We start from the raw sequence: 20221 nt of genomic DNA, 5'->3' as shown, positions 1-20221 counted from the left end.
ACTTGAGTGAAGGACTTCATTAATGGCAATGAAGTCTCTCCTTAAATGGGTGTTTGTAACATTTGGGCGGTGGCTCATGAAGTCTCTCATTGCTGGCTAGATTGGTGGAGTAATTTTTTACTTTAATGTGTTAACGGTCGTCCATTGGAACGAACAACTATTTAATCACTACTCGTCAGTTGCCCCATTCCTTTGTCATCCAGATCTTGAACGAGCATAGGAATATAATCAGTTGTGATAGTTCGTGTTTTCCCCCGTTTCTCGATACTCTTCTTTCACAATAAATGTGAAACAACTCCTTCGTCAGGTGATGGACACGTATCTTCCTCCTACTCATGATATGTGCGAAATTTCCTAGATTTTGGCGTGTCTTAACTTCAGTTTTTCTTTTTTAGAAAAAAACTGTTCCCCTTCTTCTTCCTTATTTTCCTTGTGCTTAAAGCTCTAAAGAATTTCAAACTTTTAAACATTTTTTCCCCCGTAAGGTTTCTTTTCTTTATGCTCTCTTGATGGTTGATTTTGATTCCGTAGACAAGAGTGCCCTTCTATCGCCTTTTTCTTTGCTAGATTAGGAGTCTACCTTGAATACTCTTCTAGTCAGCATCCTCAAGCGGGTTTATTCGTTTCTTGTTTTACTACTTTCAAATCTGTTTTACTTACCCTTTATCCTTTGATCCACTCTTTAATTAAACATCATTTAGAGATGACCACCCTAAAGTATAGGGATGATGATGTTAGGTCAAGTGAGTTAGAAACAGGGCTATCATCAAATGTTGAATCCTTGGGTAAAGAGGTTGACATGGCTGTGCCAAAACCGCCTTCGTCCTCTTCTTCAACCCCCTTACATGCTTTCTCCAAGTCTTTCTCAGGAAGCACTTGAAAGGCTTTAGAAAAAGGTTTCAATTTCCCAAAGGTACCATTACTCGCTTGCCTCATTCCAACAAAAAGGCTTGCACTTTTTCCCATGGTGAAGTGTGCTTCTACATAGCTACTTTTTTGTGCAGCCTTCGTTTCCCATCCATCCATTCATCATGGGTCTTCTTTTTAATTTCCAAATTTCCCCTGGTTAGCTCGTCCCTAATGCTTAGAGGGCGATTGTAAGTTGCATGTCGATTTGGATGTCCGCCTGTGAAGGGGAAATGATAACCTTGAATGAGTTTTTGTATTTATACCATCTGAAACCCTTCACCCATTATGGGTATTTTGAGCCTTTACCCTGGGATAGAAAATCTAGGGTTGTCTCTAGGTTTCCTTCCTCCTTTCGTGACTGAAAATCACAATACTTTTTTATTTCTGGAATTGGCTGGGAAATTTTTCTGGATTCCTTCATCAAGAATTTACTTGTATAAACATTACTCCTCTTTTTGTTCTGCAGCTTCTAATCTTCCTAAGTTGGAGAGTCAATACTGCGACTGAGTTCAGACTGCCCTTGCTTTTCCTCGAGAGATCGAGGACTTTGACCACTTGGTCGACCTTGGTCATTTGTTTAACTGTTGCCTTGGACTCAAGCCCACTGAGTACGTGTTGGAGAAGATTTACCGAGAAGAAAAAAGTAAGTTCGTCTTTATAAGACTTCTCATGTTTTTCTCCTTCCTTCCTCTAATTACTCACATTTCCTCTTTTATTAGCTGAGATGGCTACCAGGTACAGCAAGGAGAAGTATGCCCGTATTAAAGGTATGAAAAATGAACCCTTGTCGCGGATCCAAAGAGATGAAAGTTACACGATGAGAAGGGTGACATAGTGGTCTCTTTGTCTATCCAAATTATCCCGTCATCTCCAACCCTGTCTCTTGAAGACACAGCTTCTACCCCTCCTACTACTCACTCAAAAGGGAAGAGCAAAGTTGGGAAACGTGTTTGGGACGACCCAGCTACTACCTTTGGATAAGCTCACAATGTTATTACAGATGACGAGCTCAAAGACCTGACTTCCATTCCTTCCCATAAGCTAGTTAGCCGTTATGTCCACAAGTTGGTGTAGGTATACCATTTTGACCTTATTCACCAATCTCACCGTAGCTGTCATTTTTAACTTCTAAATCCTTCTTTCAAGTTCTAAGAGAATCCTTACGCTTAACAACATATTATCTCAACAGAGAGGAGAAAGTCGTGGTGGCCAACTCTATACTCAAGTCTGTTGAAGTGGAAAGTTTAAAGCTGATGAAGGACTTAATTGAAGCTATGGATGAGATTGACAAGGTAAAGGAGAAGATCAAGGAGCTTAGTGAGGAATTGAGGGTGAAGAAAATGCTTGTCATTCAGAACGACGAGGGGATCCAAGTTGCTCTTTTAAGGACCGATGCTAAATGTGAAAAGGTCATTTAACAATTCATGAAATCTGAACACTTTTCTGATCTTCAGTTCATCCAATACTACAAGGGTCTTGAGCTTCTTTGCGAATGGACGATGAAGCATCACAACCAGGTCATGGACTTCTCCAATCTTGATTTCGAAGCTATTGACACCGAGGTTCTTGCTGAAGAAGCTAAGGAGCAAAAAGAAACAACTATTGTTACTGCGGGAGGAGAGGGTGCTACTGATGCTGGAGGAGCAAATCCTGGCTAGGGGGATGAGGCCATTGCTCCTCCTGCTTAATGAGATTTATGCCTTCTTCTTTTGAACAATGGTTGCCTCCTTGTTTTGAGGCTTTTACTTATTTGCTCTTGACTGCATATTTCGTCTAAATATTGACGATTTTGGGTATTTATACTAACAAAGTTTTTCGTCTATTAATGAGTTTTCCTTAGAAATTCTCATATGCTTTAAATCTGTTCACAGAACTTATACCATTGATCTTCACGACTTACTCACGATCTAGCCTTCATGATTTAAACTCACCTATGGAGTATGTACCACTGGCAATTTCCTTAACAATTCACTTCACGACTTAAACTCGTCTATAGAGTTTGTATCTACGAGAATGACTTGAGCTCATCATTATTAGCGGTCAAAGCTTACCAGTAGAATAATCAATGATTTGGATTCGTTGGCAGAATTTTTATCATGAGTTACTTAGAACTTCACGCTCTAAACTTGCTTATAAGAATTTTGAACTCGTAGCTTGTCTGCGGAGTTTTTATGATTTTAACTCATTCACTCGTAAGGGGAGTTTTTACCACTAATAATCATGATTTAAACTCGTCATTCGTGAGTAGAGCTTTTATCACTATGATTTGACCTTGTCATTCATGAGCAAAGTTTTTGACCATTGACAATCATGATTTAAACTTGCCTTTTCATGAGCGAAGTTCTTATTTAAACGCATCATTTGTGAGCAGAGTTTTTACCTTTGACAATTATGATTTAAACTCTTCATTTGTGAGCAGAGTTTTTACCATTGAACTTTATGATTTAAACTCATCATTTGTGAGCAGAGATTTTACCATTGATGATTATGATTTAAACTCGTCATTTGTGAGCAAAGTTGTTACCATTAATGATTATGATTTAAACTCGTCATTTGTAAGTAGAGTTTTTACCATTGATGATTATGATTTAAACTCGTCATTCAAGAGTTTTTACCATTGATGAAATCTTTCAGAGACTCTATCAATATGCTCACTATGTATAGCTTGCGCTTAGTTATTAGATACACATACTAAAGACCTGGTCTTTGTAAAGAAATGGCTTAGAGACACCTTATTTGCGTTATTCACCCTTGCTTATGAAGGTATTACAAGGGTATAACTTAACAAAGTAAAATGCAAAAAATAGAAAATGCTTGCATAAAAAAGTAAAGTCTCGCTTATCTGTCAGTGAGTAAGATGAGGTATTCCATGTGCTAGAATTTATTGGCGTTAGTACTTTTACTAGTAGTACTTCTTGAGGTGTTCTACATTCCAAGGACGAGGTAAAGGAATCCCGTCGAGGTCTTCTAAGTAGTAACTTCCTCTTCTTGAGTAACGGATAACCTTGTATGGACCTTCCCAATTAGGGCCTAGCTTTCCCTAGGTTAGGTCTTTGGTGGCCTGTGAAACTTTTTTGTAGAACCATATCTCTAGTATTAAATCTTCTAAGCTTCACCCTTTGATTATGGTACTTTGACATTTTTTTGTTGGTACAAAGCCATCCTTTGAGCCGCATCATCTCTGACCTCAAACAAGCAATCTAGAGCTAGTTTCAACTCCTTGTTGTTGTTGTAGTTGTCATAATAATTTCATATGAGGCTTGACAACCCAACTTCAACGGGAATCACTACTCCAGTACCAAATGCTAACTTGAATGGTGTTTCCCTCGTTAGTGTCCTTGCAGTTGTTCAGTAGGCCTATAAAACACCTGGTAGCTCCTCAGGCCATGCTCCCTTTACCCCCCTCAAGTCAGGCTTTGATGATTTTGAGCAAAATTCAATTTGTGACTTCTGTTTGACCATTGGCTTGTGGATGTCTAGGTGAAGAATAATGGTTCTTTATTCCCAACTTCCTGCAAAATTCTCTGGATTTGTGGCTGTCAAACTGTTGTCCATTATCAGAGATGATCACCCTATGGATTCCAAACCTGCAGATGATGTTTTTCCAAATGAAATTCCCTGCAAAATTCTTTGGATTTGGGGCTGTCAAACTGTTGTCCATTATCAGAGATGATCACCATAGGGATTCCAAAACTGCAAACAATGTTTTTCCAGATGAAATTCTATATCTCGGCCTCTGTGATTATTGCCAAAAGTTCTGCCTTGACCCATGAAATAGTCAATAACAACAAGCAAAAATTTGACTTGCTTCTTACTTTGTGGTAGTGGACCAAAAATGTCGATCCCCTATGTTGAGAATGGCCAAGGGGATGAGATAATCATCAAGTGCTCTGCTAAAAACATGTTGCACATTCCCAAACTGCTAGCATTTGTCACACTTCTAGATGACCTCAACTACATCTTTCTACATGTTTAGCCACAAATATCCTGCTCGTACCACCTTTCCCACTAGTGATTGTGGACTTGAGTGGTTTCCACATATTCCTTCGTGGACTTCTCGCAACACATACATTGCGTCCTCTGAGTTTAGGCACTTCAAGTAGGGTATCGAAAAACCCCTTTTGTACAACTCATCATTCAAGACAATGAACCTGAACGACATAACTTTAACCTTCTTGGCCTCTGACAGATCCAATGGGAGCATTCTGTCAACGGCCAGGAAGGTTAATATTTTTACATGCAATACACATAGAAACATACATAACACTACAATTAATAAATGGTGGCAATATGATATATTATAGAAAAACGTTCTTTACAACACTTTCATAACACCTTCATAATAAAATCATAAATGGTAATTTGTTATTGATTGTTACGGGTTAATAAAATAATAATTTATTGTGAAAATGTTATAGATGTAACATTTTTCTTATATTTTATCTATATTATATATAAGAATTAGCAATATATATATAAAAGAGAATTCTCCTCTTTTAATTAGACTTTTATGTGGTTCAAAAATACCATCATTAATGAAGGGTTGCTTCATTAGAAATATGATTATAAATGTCAAATAACAAATTTCATTTTGAATTCAAAAAGAGAACTCCTAAAATTTATGATTTTTTTTTTCTTCATGTTCAAAAAGGAAATTATAGTTACTTCTTATTTCTAAAGTTTATCATTTTTATTTATTTGAAAAATTAAAAAAATATACTTCTAAATTATAATAGATGCAAATTATTAATTTTTATCCAAAAAAATATAAGAGCCTTCAGGCACGTGATTCAGCGCTCATAGGCTAGTTATTTTTATAAGAAAATAAAAGTGTGTTTGGATACAGTTTATTTTGCTGAAAACTGAAAACTTATTGCTAAAAACAATAAAAAAAAATTTGGATTACTGGTCACGCCCTTAAATACTGTATATTTGCCTTAACACACTGTTCATGTCCCATGAACAGTGCAAGAGGCACTAGTTAAAAAAAAAAACGTAGACACAAGGAGAATAATTTCTATCCAAACGCATGCTAAGTAACCACATCCAACTTTATATAATTTCTAATCCCTTTCCTTTTTCTTTTTTTATTAATTAGAAAAAAGAAAAAAAACAGCCCATTTCCTTTTACTTATAAATAGAAAAGTTTTTGAGTACCGCGCGGTAAGCTAGATTTTTTTATAAGAAAGTAACAAGTAACCTCGTCCAACTTTATATAATTTCTAGTCCCTTTCCTTTTTTTTCTTTTTTCAACTAATTGGAAGAAAAAAATAGTAGCCGCCTTTCCTTTTATACCTATAAATAGAGGCTCTAAACGCATCCTAAAAAATGAACATTGTACACTTCAACAAAACGCAACTGATCGAATCCCTTTTCTCTTTCTCTCTCTCTCTCTCTCTGTCCAAAAAAATAAATAAAAATTCTAAAAAAAAACAACAAATGGAGCCTCCGTCCTCGAAATCTCAGGAAAACCATCATCAGCAACAACAACAGCACCACCACCAAACCGTCGTCGTAATGCGACACGGAGACCGCAAGGACAACTTCGAGCCATTGTGGGTGACCACCGCTGAGAGGCCGTGGGACCCACCTCTCGTGGAGGAGGGTCGGGTCCGGGCCTTTTGCACCGGTCGGAAGATCCGAAATCAACTCGGGTTCCCAATTCACCGGGTCTTCGTGTCCCCTTTCGTTCGCTGCGTCGAGACCGCATCTCAAGTCGTCTCTGCTCTTTGTGCCCTTCACGATGATCCCAACAACCTCACTGGCGACAACGTCTCCATCGATCCCTCCAAACTCAAGGTCTTTTCTGTCTTTTCACATTCCTCCTCTCTCTATTTATATAGCTTTCACTTGATATTTTGATTGTATGGCCATATGTTTTTATTTTAACAATGCATTAGTGTAGAAAATATTTTTAGAAATTTTGTATTTGAGATGAGAAAAAAAGTAATTAATTTGTTTTACGAGTTTTATTATTTATTTATTTTTAATAAAAGTGAGGTCAAAGCTTTTTTAAAATAATTTATTAACAATTTTTGTTTTGATATTTTTGATGATTAGACGCGACGTGCTTATTTGATTAATTTGAGTAGTTGTTGATGTTATATATATATATATATATATATAAAACTTTTGTTTGATATTTGATATATTGGTTTAGAAATCTTTTATATTAAAAAAAAAAGAGTAGTTGTTGATGTTATATATATATATATATATATATAAAACTTTTGTTTGATATTTGATATATTGGTTTAGAAATCTTTTATATTAAAAAAAAAAGCAATTAGTTTTTTTTGACGGATTTTAATATTTACTTATTTTCGATGAAAGTAGGTATCAAAACTTTTTAAAAATAATTTATTAACAATTATCTTAAGGACACGTGACCTTTTTCGTTTTGATATTTTTTATGGTTAGATGTGACGTTCCTTATTTGATTAATTTGAGTAGTTGTTGATGTCGTAAGATCAAGATTGATTTTTTTAGTTTAATACAACAAAAACAAGAAGGTTGCGTAGGTTGACAGCTAGCGTAAAATTTGGTTACTTTATTATGTATTTTTATGAGTTTAATGCTTAATTGAATTATAATCAGGATTATTTGTTGCATAATTGTGATTTTTTTAAGCAGAGATGTAAATTTGAATGATTTTTTTTTTTTTTTGGTGTAAACCAAAAAGAGAAAAAGGAAAAAGAAATATGGGTAAAGTTTATTGTAAAATCTGGTATTTGTGAGAAATTGTATTTACACCAAGTTAATTGATTTGATAGAAAGATTTGATTTGATTTGATTTTTGATTTTTTTATTTTTTTATTTTTTTATTTATTTTTTGTTTTGTTATAATTGCTTTGAACTTAGAGTTGGTGTTGATCACTGACTTCATGACCAGCTCTGTAATAGACAGAGTAATATTACACGTAGCGTAGCAAAGCGGGTACTAGTACCATCATTGTTGTTTTTTCAAAGCTTGAATATTGGACCAATGGACTTTTCGTTATCTTGTAACGTTTTGACTATTCTTGATTACTGGGGGTGCAATAGATGGAATTATACATGGATTGGTAAAAGGATTTGATAGGATAAGTTTAATTTAAGGATACTAACATAAAACGTCTACCAGTCGATTATTTACGGAATTTCTGATAGCTTAATGAGTTTCGTCCATTGATGTAGACATCATTGAAAGCTGCTAAATGAGCTGTTTAAGCACGGAGTTGTTATATAGTCATTCTATACTTGAAATTCTATCTATGAATTATTCAATTACTGGGTTTCTGATACTTTTCATAGAAATGTAATTGGATCACTGTTGGCTAATCAACTTCCTTCTTGAATCTTTTTTTTTTCCCCGATTTTCAGGTCTCTATTGAGTATGGATTATGTGAGATGCTAAACACTGAAGCAATCAGACCTGGTTTGGCTCCTAAAGATGGAAACTGGGGCTTCAATATCTCAGAACTTGAAGGAAAGTTTCCAGCTGGGACAGTGGACAACACTGTGGAACCAGTGTATAAAGAGGTATTTTTTATTGAATATCCTTTTCATATTTTATTTTCCGTCAGGGAATTTTCTGGTACAATAGGCATATATACATACATCTGCACAATGATTATGGCTAATTGAGGTTTTTGCTGGAGGAATCATAGTTGCCGCAGTGGGAAGAGACTGTGCCAGGTGCAAGGACTAGATATGCTCATATTTTTCAGGCATTGGCAGATAAATATCCTACAGAAAACTTGCTACTTGTCACACATGGTATAATTCACTCTTTGCTGCACCATCTCTCGAATTTCAATCCATGTCATTGTATCAAGAATTAGTTTTGCATTTCAAACTTCAAGCGTTGAGGTGTTATTGACTTATGTTTATGCAGGGGAAGGAGTTGGGGTGGCAGTCTCTACATTCATGAAGGATACTACTGTTTATGCAGTAGAGTATTGCGCATATACAGAACTAAGAAGACCCATCTTCCACAAAGACCAGTCATTTACTGCAGGAAACTTTGAGGTACTTACACACAATGGCAAGACTGGTATCGAATACATCTCAACTGTGAAAGATGATATCAATGGAATGTCATAGTGGTCATGCATAACACAGTTTCTTTTGGTGTCTGCTGGGATTTTACATGAGAGTCGTCTGACGTGAATTGTATTAGTCTTGAGGGTCCTTGGGTGTACAAGTTTATTAGAGAACATGTGTTTTCTTTATTTAGTGATTGTTTGCTGCTTCAACAATCAATGGGAGAAGTGAAGAAATGAATGAATCTTCCTTTCATAAATGTCCCTTTTTGTCTCTTAGTAGTGGCAGAACAGGCTAAAATATGAGGAATTTTCAGTGCAATTCTTTCTTGGATTCCGTTGCTCTTCTGAAACTTCAATTGTCATCTGGTTATCTTTAAAATAAAAGTTTATGTAGTACAAAATAAAATGATCAAAAGGGTATTTTGTAATCTTGCTTGAACATTTTGCCAGAAGAATATAAAAATCACTCTATCTGCTTGCCAAAAAGAAAGGAAATTTTGGAATCTTCCAAAAATCAGTCCAACTGCAAAGTGACTAGTAGGTCAGGTGAATGTATGTGTGAATACATTGTTCCTAATGTGAGATGCGCAGATGATGGTTTTCGGGGCTTTCTCTGTTTTAGGCTACCCTGTTTCTAGCCCTGTTTGAGAATTGAAACATAAAATAATAGAAAGAACTTAAAAAGAATCTAAATACACCAGAACATGGGGCTGGGTGTACGTGTGTGATGGTGTGTCTTTGTTTATTTGTTTTTCTCTTGAAGCCTTAGCTTTGGAATTTTCTTCTTGTTTGAATGTTGACTTGATGATGGTCATTCATCGATTCGGTTGAATGCATCTGATTAAATTGGAAAATTTTCAGAGAAATAGAGAGGGAGTAAGGAAATGAGAGAATTTATTACTAGTATTTGTCTTACTAATAAATTTTTCTTAGGCCACCTGGAAGGAAAGAAAAATCCATTTAAAGGGAAATTTTTGGCCAAAGACCACTTACGACTAGAAATCATACGAATCTACTAAACTATGACACCAGTTTAGAGCTTTAAATATTAAAATAAAGTTGTCAAAAGACTTCTAATTCAATAGTATTACTTTCTTCTTCTTCTTTTTTCTTTTTCCTTTTTAATAAGGAGAATCAGGTTCACATTCCCTTCTCCATTTGTTGAAAAACAAAAATCTTAAAATAGTCATGTTTCAAACATTTGAACCATACCCACCTAAAATGTAAACTTTATCTTAAGATTCTGCTTTATTTTAATTAGGTGATGACTTTCATCTGTAAGTAGAATCTACACACTACGTACTTGTAAAAGGAACTTTCACATGTAAGTGGAACCTACACAGCTAAACTCTACGTACTTGTGAAAGGAATGATACACCTACTGCATAAGAGATGTTTTGCTTATTAAGATTAGTTTGGAAGAAGAGTTGTTTAAAATTACAACATTTTGCTTATTAAAAAAAAAAAAAAAAAGTACCATATTTTAAGAAGCTTTAAAGTGTACGGTTCACACATATTTTAAAATTATTAGTTAAAAATTAATAAATAATCAATTATGAGTTGTTATGCATATTTTTTTGAAAAAGAAAACACATTTTTTAATGATTCATTGGTTTGCACTCTTATCATGTGCCATTAACCTACTCGCTAGTCCAGCGACTAATGTAAAAGATTGATTATCCATGTCCCTCTAACCTACTCGCTTGTCTAGAGACAGATGTAAAAGCTAAACTAGATATTTTTAAAGTAGAAGTTAAGAATTGAACTCTGCATTCCCCACTTTATGTATTTACCCCTTATTCAAACCACTTTTTGTTACTTATAAAGCTCTTCCTTCTTTCGTTGTAATTCCATCTTGTCATTCTTTCTATTTTTTTCTCATTTTCATTTTCAAAGGAGACTGCAAATAGAATTTTCAATGGACAATCACTGAAATAACACTAAAAATAAGTAAAATAAAAATAAAGGAAAGAAAATCTGAAGGATAAAGTTTAGCTACAAACTAATTTGTAAATTGGCTACAACTCTACTCAATATCTTTTTATTGATGTGAATTTTGACAAATCTACTATTGGATTATATTTTCCTTTTATATTCTCTAGTATTACAAAATTTCCAGGGGGAAAAAAAAAATCAATAGTTATGTCATCAATCAAATGATTAAATTTCAAGCTTTTGTAGTTGTGGATGCTCGAGGACTGAGGATGAGATTGTTGAGCTGTTATCATTATTATTAAGGCATCATAAGCCCGACAAGGAAATCCACCCGAGGAGGAGAAGAGACAAAAGACTTTTGAGAGCTCCAGTTAGGAAGGACAGGCTGTGGAAAGAGAATCATGGAGGGTAAGGGAAGTTTCCAGTGAGAAGTAGCTTACTACCTCCACATTAAATGGCTAGCAACAGTTTTATCAGCTGCATTAATGAGGAAGTGACTTGAACAGTGGAGATCACAGCTAAGCAACTCCTTTTACCACCTTCATCAGAAGTTTAAGGGAACAGGTGTTATGATGAGAATTTGTGTAGGCAGAGATGAGGGGCCAAGATATGAAGTGCTGAGAATTATATAAGAAAAAGGAAATTTCAGAAGAAAGGGATCCACAAAAAAGAGAAAGAAAAGAATAGAATCTAGAATAAGAACATAGAGAGAAGAGAGTGAACATTGTTTCCTTCTGGGTAAGATTTGCCTCCTCGGGCAAGCTTGTAATAAGCCTGTTACATACATTAATCCATGATCTTTAATTTTTCTTCCCTGTTTTTTTTCTCGGGCTAAGCCCTCCTCCTTTTTGTTTGATCCACTCTCTTACAAATATATTGATTTGGGTCTAGTTGAGCTACACAAACCTCACTAGTCTAAGTGGGCTTACGCTGTTTGATTTCTGAGTCCTCACAGTAGTCTTAAATTGTGCATAAAAAACAAGTTTTTGAATAGTATAACATCTGATTGACATGAAATTTGACATGTGTGTTAAGAACATAAAGAACATGTAATCCAGGGATTAGATTTTCAAAATATGTAACCATGTTAATTTTTTTAGTGGGAGTTGTAGTCAAATTATGTCCAAAACCCAAATTTACTTTTTAAGCCAAATTGATGACCTAACAAATCCTATGCTTCACTAATTGGCTGGAACTAAAGATCATTTATGCATCTGTAGTGTTTGTATTAAATAAATTGACCAAGAGCATAAGTTGGAGATGGGAAGGTTCTCAAGAAGTTTTAATACCCCGTTTGTTTCAACATTAATGTTTTTTATTTTTTGAAAATGGATAATTTTTTAAAAAGCATTTTTTAGAAAATTATCTTATTTTCCTATATTTAGTAGCAACCTAAAAATGAGTTAGAAATTTATTTCTTGACTTTCCTTATTAATTAGCTTTGTTTGAGATGAAGTTGTTTTCCAATTTTTTTTTGGAAAACAACTTTATCTCAAGCAAAACCAAATAAGAAAAGTCAAGACATAGTTTTTTTTTACTTATTTTATTATAATATTACCAAACACAAGAAAATGCAAAAAACTATTTTCACATAAAGTTTTCCATCAAAACTAGTACAATACACAATTGTTTTCATTCTTGAAATTTTCATGAAGTTCGTTCTTTTTCTATAAACTATTGAAAGAAGTTTTTTTTCATCATTATTTTTGCCCTTAAATAACTAAGGTAAAAAAATTTTTTTAAAAAAAACTCTTTTAAAAGTTTAGAGATATAAAACAATTTTTTAAAATTTAAGAGGGAAAAAAAAAAGATATTCATACAAATTTTGGAGGCAAGAACAATATTTTACCCTAAAAAATATCAATTATTATCTCATTAAAAATATATAAATAAATGAACGACCTAACCTAACAATTAAAGTAAGAGTATAAGTCCTACTTTTATAATCTAATACTCCCTCCGTCCCATATTTCTTGTCCTCTATTCCATTTTGGGATGTCCCAAAATATTGTCCTGTTTCTAAAAATAAAAGTCATTAATTTATTAATATTCCTATTATACCCCTATTTTATTTTCAAAACTACTACAGAGTATTTGAAAAGAAAATTTTTTGGTAAATTTATTTAAGGGTAGTTTTGGAAACTTATATATTTTTAAAAGACAGACAAGATAATAAATGATGTTTCCTTAAAAAATTTGACTTTTCAAACAGGACAAGAAATATGGGACGGAGGGAGTATTGTTTACTATTTCAGGTTGGTAGAAAGGAAATTGGAACAGACAGATTTGTTGTAACATATGATTCTTCGAAGAAACCAAGAACTTGAAGACAGACATATGTATTGATTGATGTGACCAAAATAAACATACCAAATCCTCTTTGATTTAATGCTTCAACACGTCAGCTCCAATCGTGCGCCGTATCCAAATAAGATTTGGTTTACTTTTTGTATTTTTTTAACTAGGTATGTTATTATATTTTAAAAATATGAAGTTAATGGATAATGAGTTTTAATTTTTATATTTTTTTTGTTAGTAGGTGATATGATAATTTTTCATTAAAATAAAATAAGATTTATTTTTAAAAAGTATTGGAAGTAAATATACAATATTAAGTAATAGTGAATTTTAATCTTTACATTTTATTTTGTTAATAGATAATATGGTAATTTCTCATTAAAATAAAATAAAATTCCTTTTTAAAAAGTAGGAAAAGTAAACAAAATCCCTTAAATTTATAATGCAGGTCAAAGTCACACATCAAGTTGCAGACAAAACTCTTCTATAGAAAAAGTTTCAGACAAAACAAATTTTAAAGATAACATGTTCGATGGATGAACGGGAGACGATTATTTCAAGGTTTTTTATGTTTTCTTCAAGAAGCATAATTGCTGTACACTTTTATTTATCCAACAAACATGACAGTAACTAATTAGGTAGTCTGATAAAATAGAATAAAATAAACTAATTAGGTAGCAAATTCTTTGTTTATGATTTCTCTTGATCCTGAAATTTCCAAGTGTGGATAATAGATGCTCTTGTTTGGATACTGGGAATGGTTGTACCATTTGCCACCAGCTCTTCTTTCTTTACATTAATAAAATTTCTAATTATTTTTTTGACAAAATACAAAAAATAATAAAGTCATTCATTGCTTTGCCATCAAATATTTATTATTGCTATGCTACGCTCTTGTTGAAATACAATAACGTAGCATTTCGGTTTACTTAGGTTCATTTAATTCAATTCAGTTTACTTTGGTTTGTTTTGGTTTATTTGGTCTACTTTGGTTAATTCAGTTCATTTCGGCCATTTTTGGTTTATTTGGTCCCTTTAACAAGAAAGTAAACAACAAAAAGAGAATCCATTCTACTTCAGTCCATTTTGACCCATTAATTTCATTTTGATCTATTCGGTCAACTTTAGTCTAGTACAGTCTATTATTCCACTTGGGTCCATTCAGTCCACTTCAATCTATTCTATTCGATGATGCTTTAGGATGAGAGGTTTATGTAAAAAGAAGAGTTGCTTCATTGATCATTATGTTACATTCTTAGGGCAATGTTAGTAGGTTCTTAATAAAATTAAATTTTTTTTATTTACTTAAATTCTTGTATTTTTTTTAATAAGCTATGGATTTACTTATATATGCTTCATCTTTAAGCCATTCAAGATGTATAGATGATGAATTGTAAGCAGTACTAGAATCAAATTCTAAAACACATTACATTATTTATAAAAATATCTCGCCTTAATTATATAATAATTGAATGTAAAATGTTTTATGTTTTCTTAAAAAAAAAAAAAAAAAAAAAAAAAAAAAAACTTACAAAGTTTAAAACACTTTCAAATAACAAATATAAATAGCTTAATTGAAATCTAATATATTGTATCAACTATATTTTGTTAAAAAGTAATCACACCATCTTAAGAATGATTTGAGACTAACACTTACTAGTCCCATCTATCATTTTCATTTTTCACTAAATAAAAAAAATCGTCAAATTTTTCCTCGCATTGTGTGGATCTAGGACTAGTTAAAATTGTTTGAGATGACTTATTGGATTTATTTATTTATTTTTATAGACAAAGAGTATCCAAACCTCTTTGAATATTTGACTATTTCCTTAGATGTATGTAATCTCCCCTTTCCACACACACCAAGTTATTATAGAAAGGATTCCTTTGAGGGTGGCCCTAAGATGTTGGCAAGATATTTTGAAGTCAAGATCTCATGGATATCATGAGTCTTAGGAACTACTTGGCCAACCCTTAGGAAAAAAGAATTGAAAAAAAGAAGAAGATAATGATGAAAATCAAGTGGATTGAGTCCATAAGTGTATTCCATTCAATGTGTATCGTTAGTATGTATGGTAGGATGAGCATATTACAACTGTGCAATATACTGACATTTGATAACACCTATATGAAAAAACATATCGCACTATAAGATTCAACTTTGAGTAGACAGAGTACAATTAGCACAGACACAGATACGATATGGCAAAATGAACAATTTCTAAAAATTTATAACATGATACGGCGATACGAGCAATTTCTTAAAAATTATAATATGACACGACGGTTACGACACCCCAAATTAAGTGTCCGTGCTTTCTAGCAACTAACACTGCACAGCAAGGCCTGTTTTGATGCCAACATTGTTATTGCCAAAGCTTGAGTATTGCACTTATGACATCTTCGTAATCATGCTACACAGAATTATTTTACAGGGGAAGCAACATGGATTGGGTAATGGAATGACCAGATCCATTCAGATTCAAGTACTAATATAGACGCGTGTACTGATTATTTCTCGTAAAAGATGCGTTCTGAAAATTATAAAATTTTCCCATTAATGAAAAATTATTTTAAGAATCTCAGTTGTTTAGATCTTTTTTCCCCCATTTTCTTCCTCTACTTTTATTTATCCACCGGGTCTGTGAAACATCTCTTTTTATCTTTTGGTGGCAGTTAAACGGTTTAAAACTTTGAGGATGATTGGGAAAAAAGCAGAACAAAAACAGAATGATGAATGGTTTTCCATGATCTAGCTTTAATTTTTTGCCAAAAGAATATAAGATTATTAAGAATACTCTAATTTGAGGACAAGCTTGTTAGCAACCAGAATAAGAATTCTGAAGAAAGCTGCAAGGACTTAGGAGGAGACTACTATTCAAAGCATCATTAAGCCTATCCCTGAGCTGAAACAAGAAATATGTGATGAGTTCTTTATTGTGAAAGCTTCCACTTTCAATTCCACAAGCTTGAACATAGAAAATTTAATCTCTGCAGTTGAGTTGACAATAACAGTAACTAAAACTTCAGCTAGTCAGTCCAGTGTAGAAGGTGTCAAGGTGACGTATCTGCATTTTTAAATGGGAGTACTGAAGCACAGGAAAGTGTGGGAAGGCTTAGCTACGAGTCCAGTTCTGATATAAAGAACACTCATGTTCATATGTGAAAATCACCAAGCTTTGATCTTGATCTCCAAGAAACTAGAGGCGAAGAGTCTGGATCAAATGCCACAACTGCTTCAGGATAAGGCTATGATGGAGGGCTCTTCAAGCCAGGCTGATATTAGTCTTGGAAACCCAGTTGGGTACAAGGTACAACTGTACAACCGGACAAGTACAACCAACAGATGTTAACAGTAACAAGCAATGCCTGTGGAAGAGGAAGTTATCACACTGGAAAGAACTGCTGAGAAGTCAAAAATTCCATTCCTAGGCTTCTTGATGGAAGAGGAAGAAGCTATTGTAGTCACACCACAGAAACAAGAAAACCAAGCTGTTCCTAAAAAGGCTAGTAGAGAACTGTATAACTCGTCTAGTGAGGAAGCTGCACCAACTGCACCAAAAGGTAAAGACTAAAGAGAAGTGCAAGCCTAATTCTTCCTTCATTGGCAACTGCATGTGCTGTGCAACTGTGATTAATTAAATAACTTAAGAAAGTAATCACTTTCAGTTTCTTCCTTGATTTGTTATGGTTGAGTTTTCTTTCTCACTCAAGTTTTTGGAATATGAAGTTGTAATCTGGAGACACAGTTTATTAGTATATTGAGATAAACCAGCAAAGAGTAACAATGCCAAAGAAAAAAAAAAGTTTTGAGGCTTGAAATCTTACAACTCTGTCCAATGACTCCAATAGGAAAGTGACTAGTAGGTCACTTGAATTCAAGCGTGATTATGATGGTTTTTGGAAGCACTTTATCTAGTCCTATTGATACCAAAGAATTTAAAGCACTAAAGAGTTATGCATTGGAAGTGGCTTTTCTTCAATTTCTGCATCCAACCTACATGCTTATCCAAGCACTTCATATGCCATACAAAACAATAAATTCTGCCAAGAACACGGTTAAGCCTACCAAGCCAAAACAGTCAACATAGTGCCTGCGAATCCTGAGTAATAACTGACTAAGTTCTTGAATGCTGGTTCATAACTTCATAAAAAGGCGCAGCAGCTATTACTTATATCAATTCCAACCACAAACAAAAGAAAGAAAAGGAAGAGGCCTCACAAAATGTTGAAATAAAAAACAAAGCATAGGATTGTCACTGTGAAAACAAATCCAAATGATGGTATAAATTTCAACTGTATTACAGAAAATACCAAAATTTTCTCGATAATTTTTTTTTTTTTTTTTTTTTTTTTGAGGAATCAGAAAGAAATTTACTCAACAAAAGAGAAAACTGGCAAAAGCCAAACCAGTTGACAGCAGTACAAGATCTGCATCATACAGTACAGCAAATTGCAGCTTCTCTGATACCTAGCCTTAATAGCTATACACACAGCCTAAAATCTTGCAAAGTAACAAAGGAAAACCCCAGTTACAGCAAAACTCCCTGTACAAAGAGATTCTCAATCCCATAAGAGACTACCCAAAGCAGCAAAGAAGAAGGCCCCCTGCAAAGTTCAGTGGACAAGCCAATACAGAAGGTAGCCTACAAGCCTCAATAGTACACACTAAGGATTAATGGTTAAATCCATTGTGCACACAAACAGTGCCATTCAGATCCCCTGAATCCTAGTTGAGTCCAGTCCATTCGATCACTTGGACTTCAAGGATATTAGAATTGAGGCTCTGATTCCTACATACGATTATTAAGAATGAGTCATTATAAATGGAGCCACTGTCCATCCAAGCTTTAACATCTCTTTTAACGCACTTAGCGATCTGTTCTTTTGCAAGGAGCTTACAAGCGTGAAATGGTGATAATTGCCACCATCTATGTAGCTCTTTTTAGAGGATAAATATTTGAAGATGTTGGGAACTTACTCTACATTATGCAGATCTGCAACATGCCTTTGCAATTGTTTTCCCTGGGTTTAGTTGCAATCCAAACAAAAATGTAAATAATGAGGATGCTGGTGACTAGATGAACATTAACAGACTAGAGAAGCAAATTAACAAACTATTATATATGTAATCCACAGAGTCTTAATACAAATAATAGCAGTTACAAGAATTACAATGCCACAAGGACCTTGTCAATTTCTAACTAAAAGTCACGACTACAAAGTTCAGCCTCTGACACCAGAAAATAACAACAATGGCTATGACAAATTATCGCTCTGAGGGGCTTTGATGAGGCTCAATATGATCAAACACATCGGTTGGGAAGTCATCAAAGAAGCTGTCTGGGGTAATGGGGTCGTCAATATTTTCCTTAGCATCACTTCTACAACTTCCTACTGGTTCAAATAATTGTGCCCCAATGGGAAGTTGTGCTCCATTTCCAAGTTCACAAGCATCCAATGTTCCAAACATATCAAAAATGTTGGGGTCTTCAAGTTTAGCCAAGAGTTCTTGACTTTCTGGTGAGAATGTGAGCTCTGGTTTGGGTTGTGGGATTTCAGAAAATGGGATTTGTGATTGGGACTCAGTGCACGAGTTCTTCTCATCCTGGGACAACTCTTGATGTCCAAGGCTTTTTCCGAAATAAACCAAGTTCGGGTTAAGAAGATCCGTCAATGGCACCATTTTGATCATTTCATAGTTCTCTATGCAGGATGATGAGCCTGATTGAGCCTTTGATGAAGATTCTCCCTCAGATGAAGAACTGAACTTTGCAGCCTAAAATTAAAGAAGCTAAATTATCCAACAATCAAACTTAAAATCAGAACAATAAACCAATGCCTGTGAAATGGTATTTCTCATATGCAAATAAAACACAAAAACTTATTTAAAATCCCAAGTTCCTGCAAAGAATGTTTACTTTTAAAAAACTCAGAGAACACATATGATTTTGGTTCAAACACCCTAAAATCAAAATAAGTCTTAACTTAAGAGGGGAAAAAGGTTCTCAAATACATTTACCTGCGAAGCAGGAACATCATGACAAGTCTGAACCGCCCTTTTGTTTTTCTGTGGTTTGTTGGCTGTCCCTGAAGTCTGCAGAATCCTTGCCAGCCTTTTCTGCCTGCTACTCCAAAAATTCTTCACATCATTATCAGTTCTTCCGGGCAGATACGTAGCGATTCTCGCCCATTTGTTCCCAAACTGTGCCTGCAACTCTATCACCACCCTCTCCTCCTCTACTGAAAATTTGCACCCACTTAGGGAAAGACACACCCCACCCCAGAAAAAAAATGTTAGAGAACATCCATCTAAAGCATCATGTTGTACATCATAAAAGTGACAAAACATAGTCTTGACAACAAACTGGAAAAAAAATGAAATAAAGTAAACCATTATCAAAATTTTCATCAAATACCACTACATGTGAGGAACTTGCATCCGCAATTACATACATTCTTGTACATATAACCCCAATTGGAGAGAAACCCGTCAACAAAATTCTATCTCGTTAACTTGCACATACAAAAAATAAAGAGAATGGGGGCTTACTTCTTCAAGTTGGGTCGAAGCTTATTGACCCAACGAAGGCGGCACGACTTTCCGGTCCGCTGCAAGAGGCCTTTGGATCGAATGGAGCTCCAGTCTCTAGGACCATACTTCTTCACATGGTTTAGCAACACTTCATCTTCCTCTGCCTTCCATGGCCCTTTTCTTATACCTTCATCTCTTTTCACTTCCATTTTTTTTTTTTTTTTTCCTTCTCACTCTCAAATTCCAAACATTTCTCACAAACACTTTCACTTTTCTAAGGATTTTTTCGTTTAAGGAAACAAAAGATATAATTTTTTTTACTTCTCTGAAAGGCTTTTTTCACTAAGTATTGTGTTTTTTTTTTTTTTTTTTTTTTTGGTTCTGAAACACTGTTTCTGAGTGTGTGTTTTCCTTTTATTCTTTGACGGTTAAGGCGGTTATTCCCACTACCCTCCACTAAATAAGCCCAGTTTCGATAATGGCAATGTGAAAAGACAGAATAGCCCTTGTTTCAAAT

At 34.2% G+C, this 20221-nt stretch overlaps 2 protein-coding genes across 2 annotated transcripts; one reads left to right on the top strand and one right to left on the bottom strand.

The window, feature by feature from the left end:
* Nucleotides 1-6226: 6226 nt before the first annotated feature.
* LOC112039144 (uncharacterized) lies at nucleotides 6227-9364 on the top strand. The gene is made up of 4 exons (XM_024071991.2): nucleotides 6227-6708; nucleotides 8272-8430; nucleotides 8559-8667; nucleotides 8786-9364. The coding sequence occupies exons 1-4, from the start codon at nucleotides 6238-6240 to the stop codon at nucleotides 8992-8994; spliced, it is 948 nt and encodes a 315-aa protein (XP_023927759.1). The 5' UTR covers nucleotides 6227-6237; the 3' UTR covers nucleotides 8995-9364.
* Nucleotides 9365-18308: 8944 nt separating this feature from the next.
* Nucleotides 18309-20059, bottom strand: LOC112002028 (transcription factor DUO1). The gene is made up of 3 exons (XM_024034200.2): nucleotides 19723-20059; nucleotides 19192-19429; nucleotides 18309-18948 (listed from the first exon to the last, which is right to left on the bottom strand). Exons 1-3 carry the CDS (start codon nucleotides 19911-19913, stop codon nucleotides 18439-18441), a joined length of 939 nt encoding a protein of 312 aa, XP_023889968.2. The 5' UTR covers nucleotides 19914-20059; the 3' UTR covers nucleotides 18309-18438.
* Between the last annotated feature and the right edge of the window lie 162 nt (nucleotides 20060-20221).

The sequence above is a fragment of the Quercus suber genome, unplaced genomic scaffold, assembly GCF_002906115.3.
Source record: "Quercus suber isolate HL8 unplaced genomic scaffold, Cork oak 2.0 scaffold_68, whole genome shotgun sequence".
Lineage (NCBI taxonomy): Eukaryota > Viridiplantae > Streptophyta > Magnoliopsida > Fagales > Fagaceae > Quercus > Quercus suber.
The sequence above is the reverse complement of the archived record's forward strand: the minus strand, read 5'-3'. Positions and strand labels throughout refer to the sequence as shown.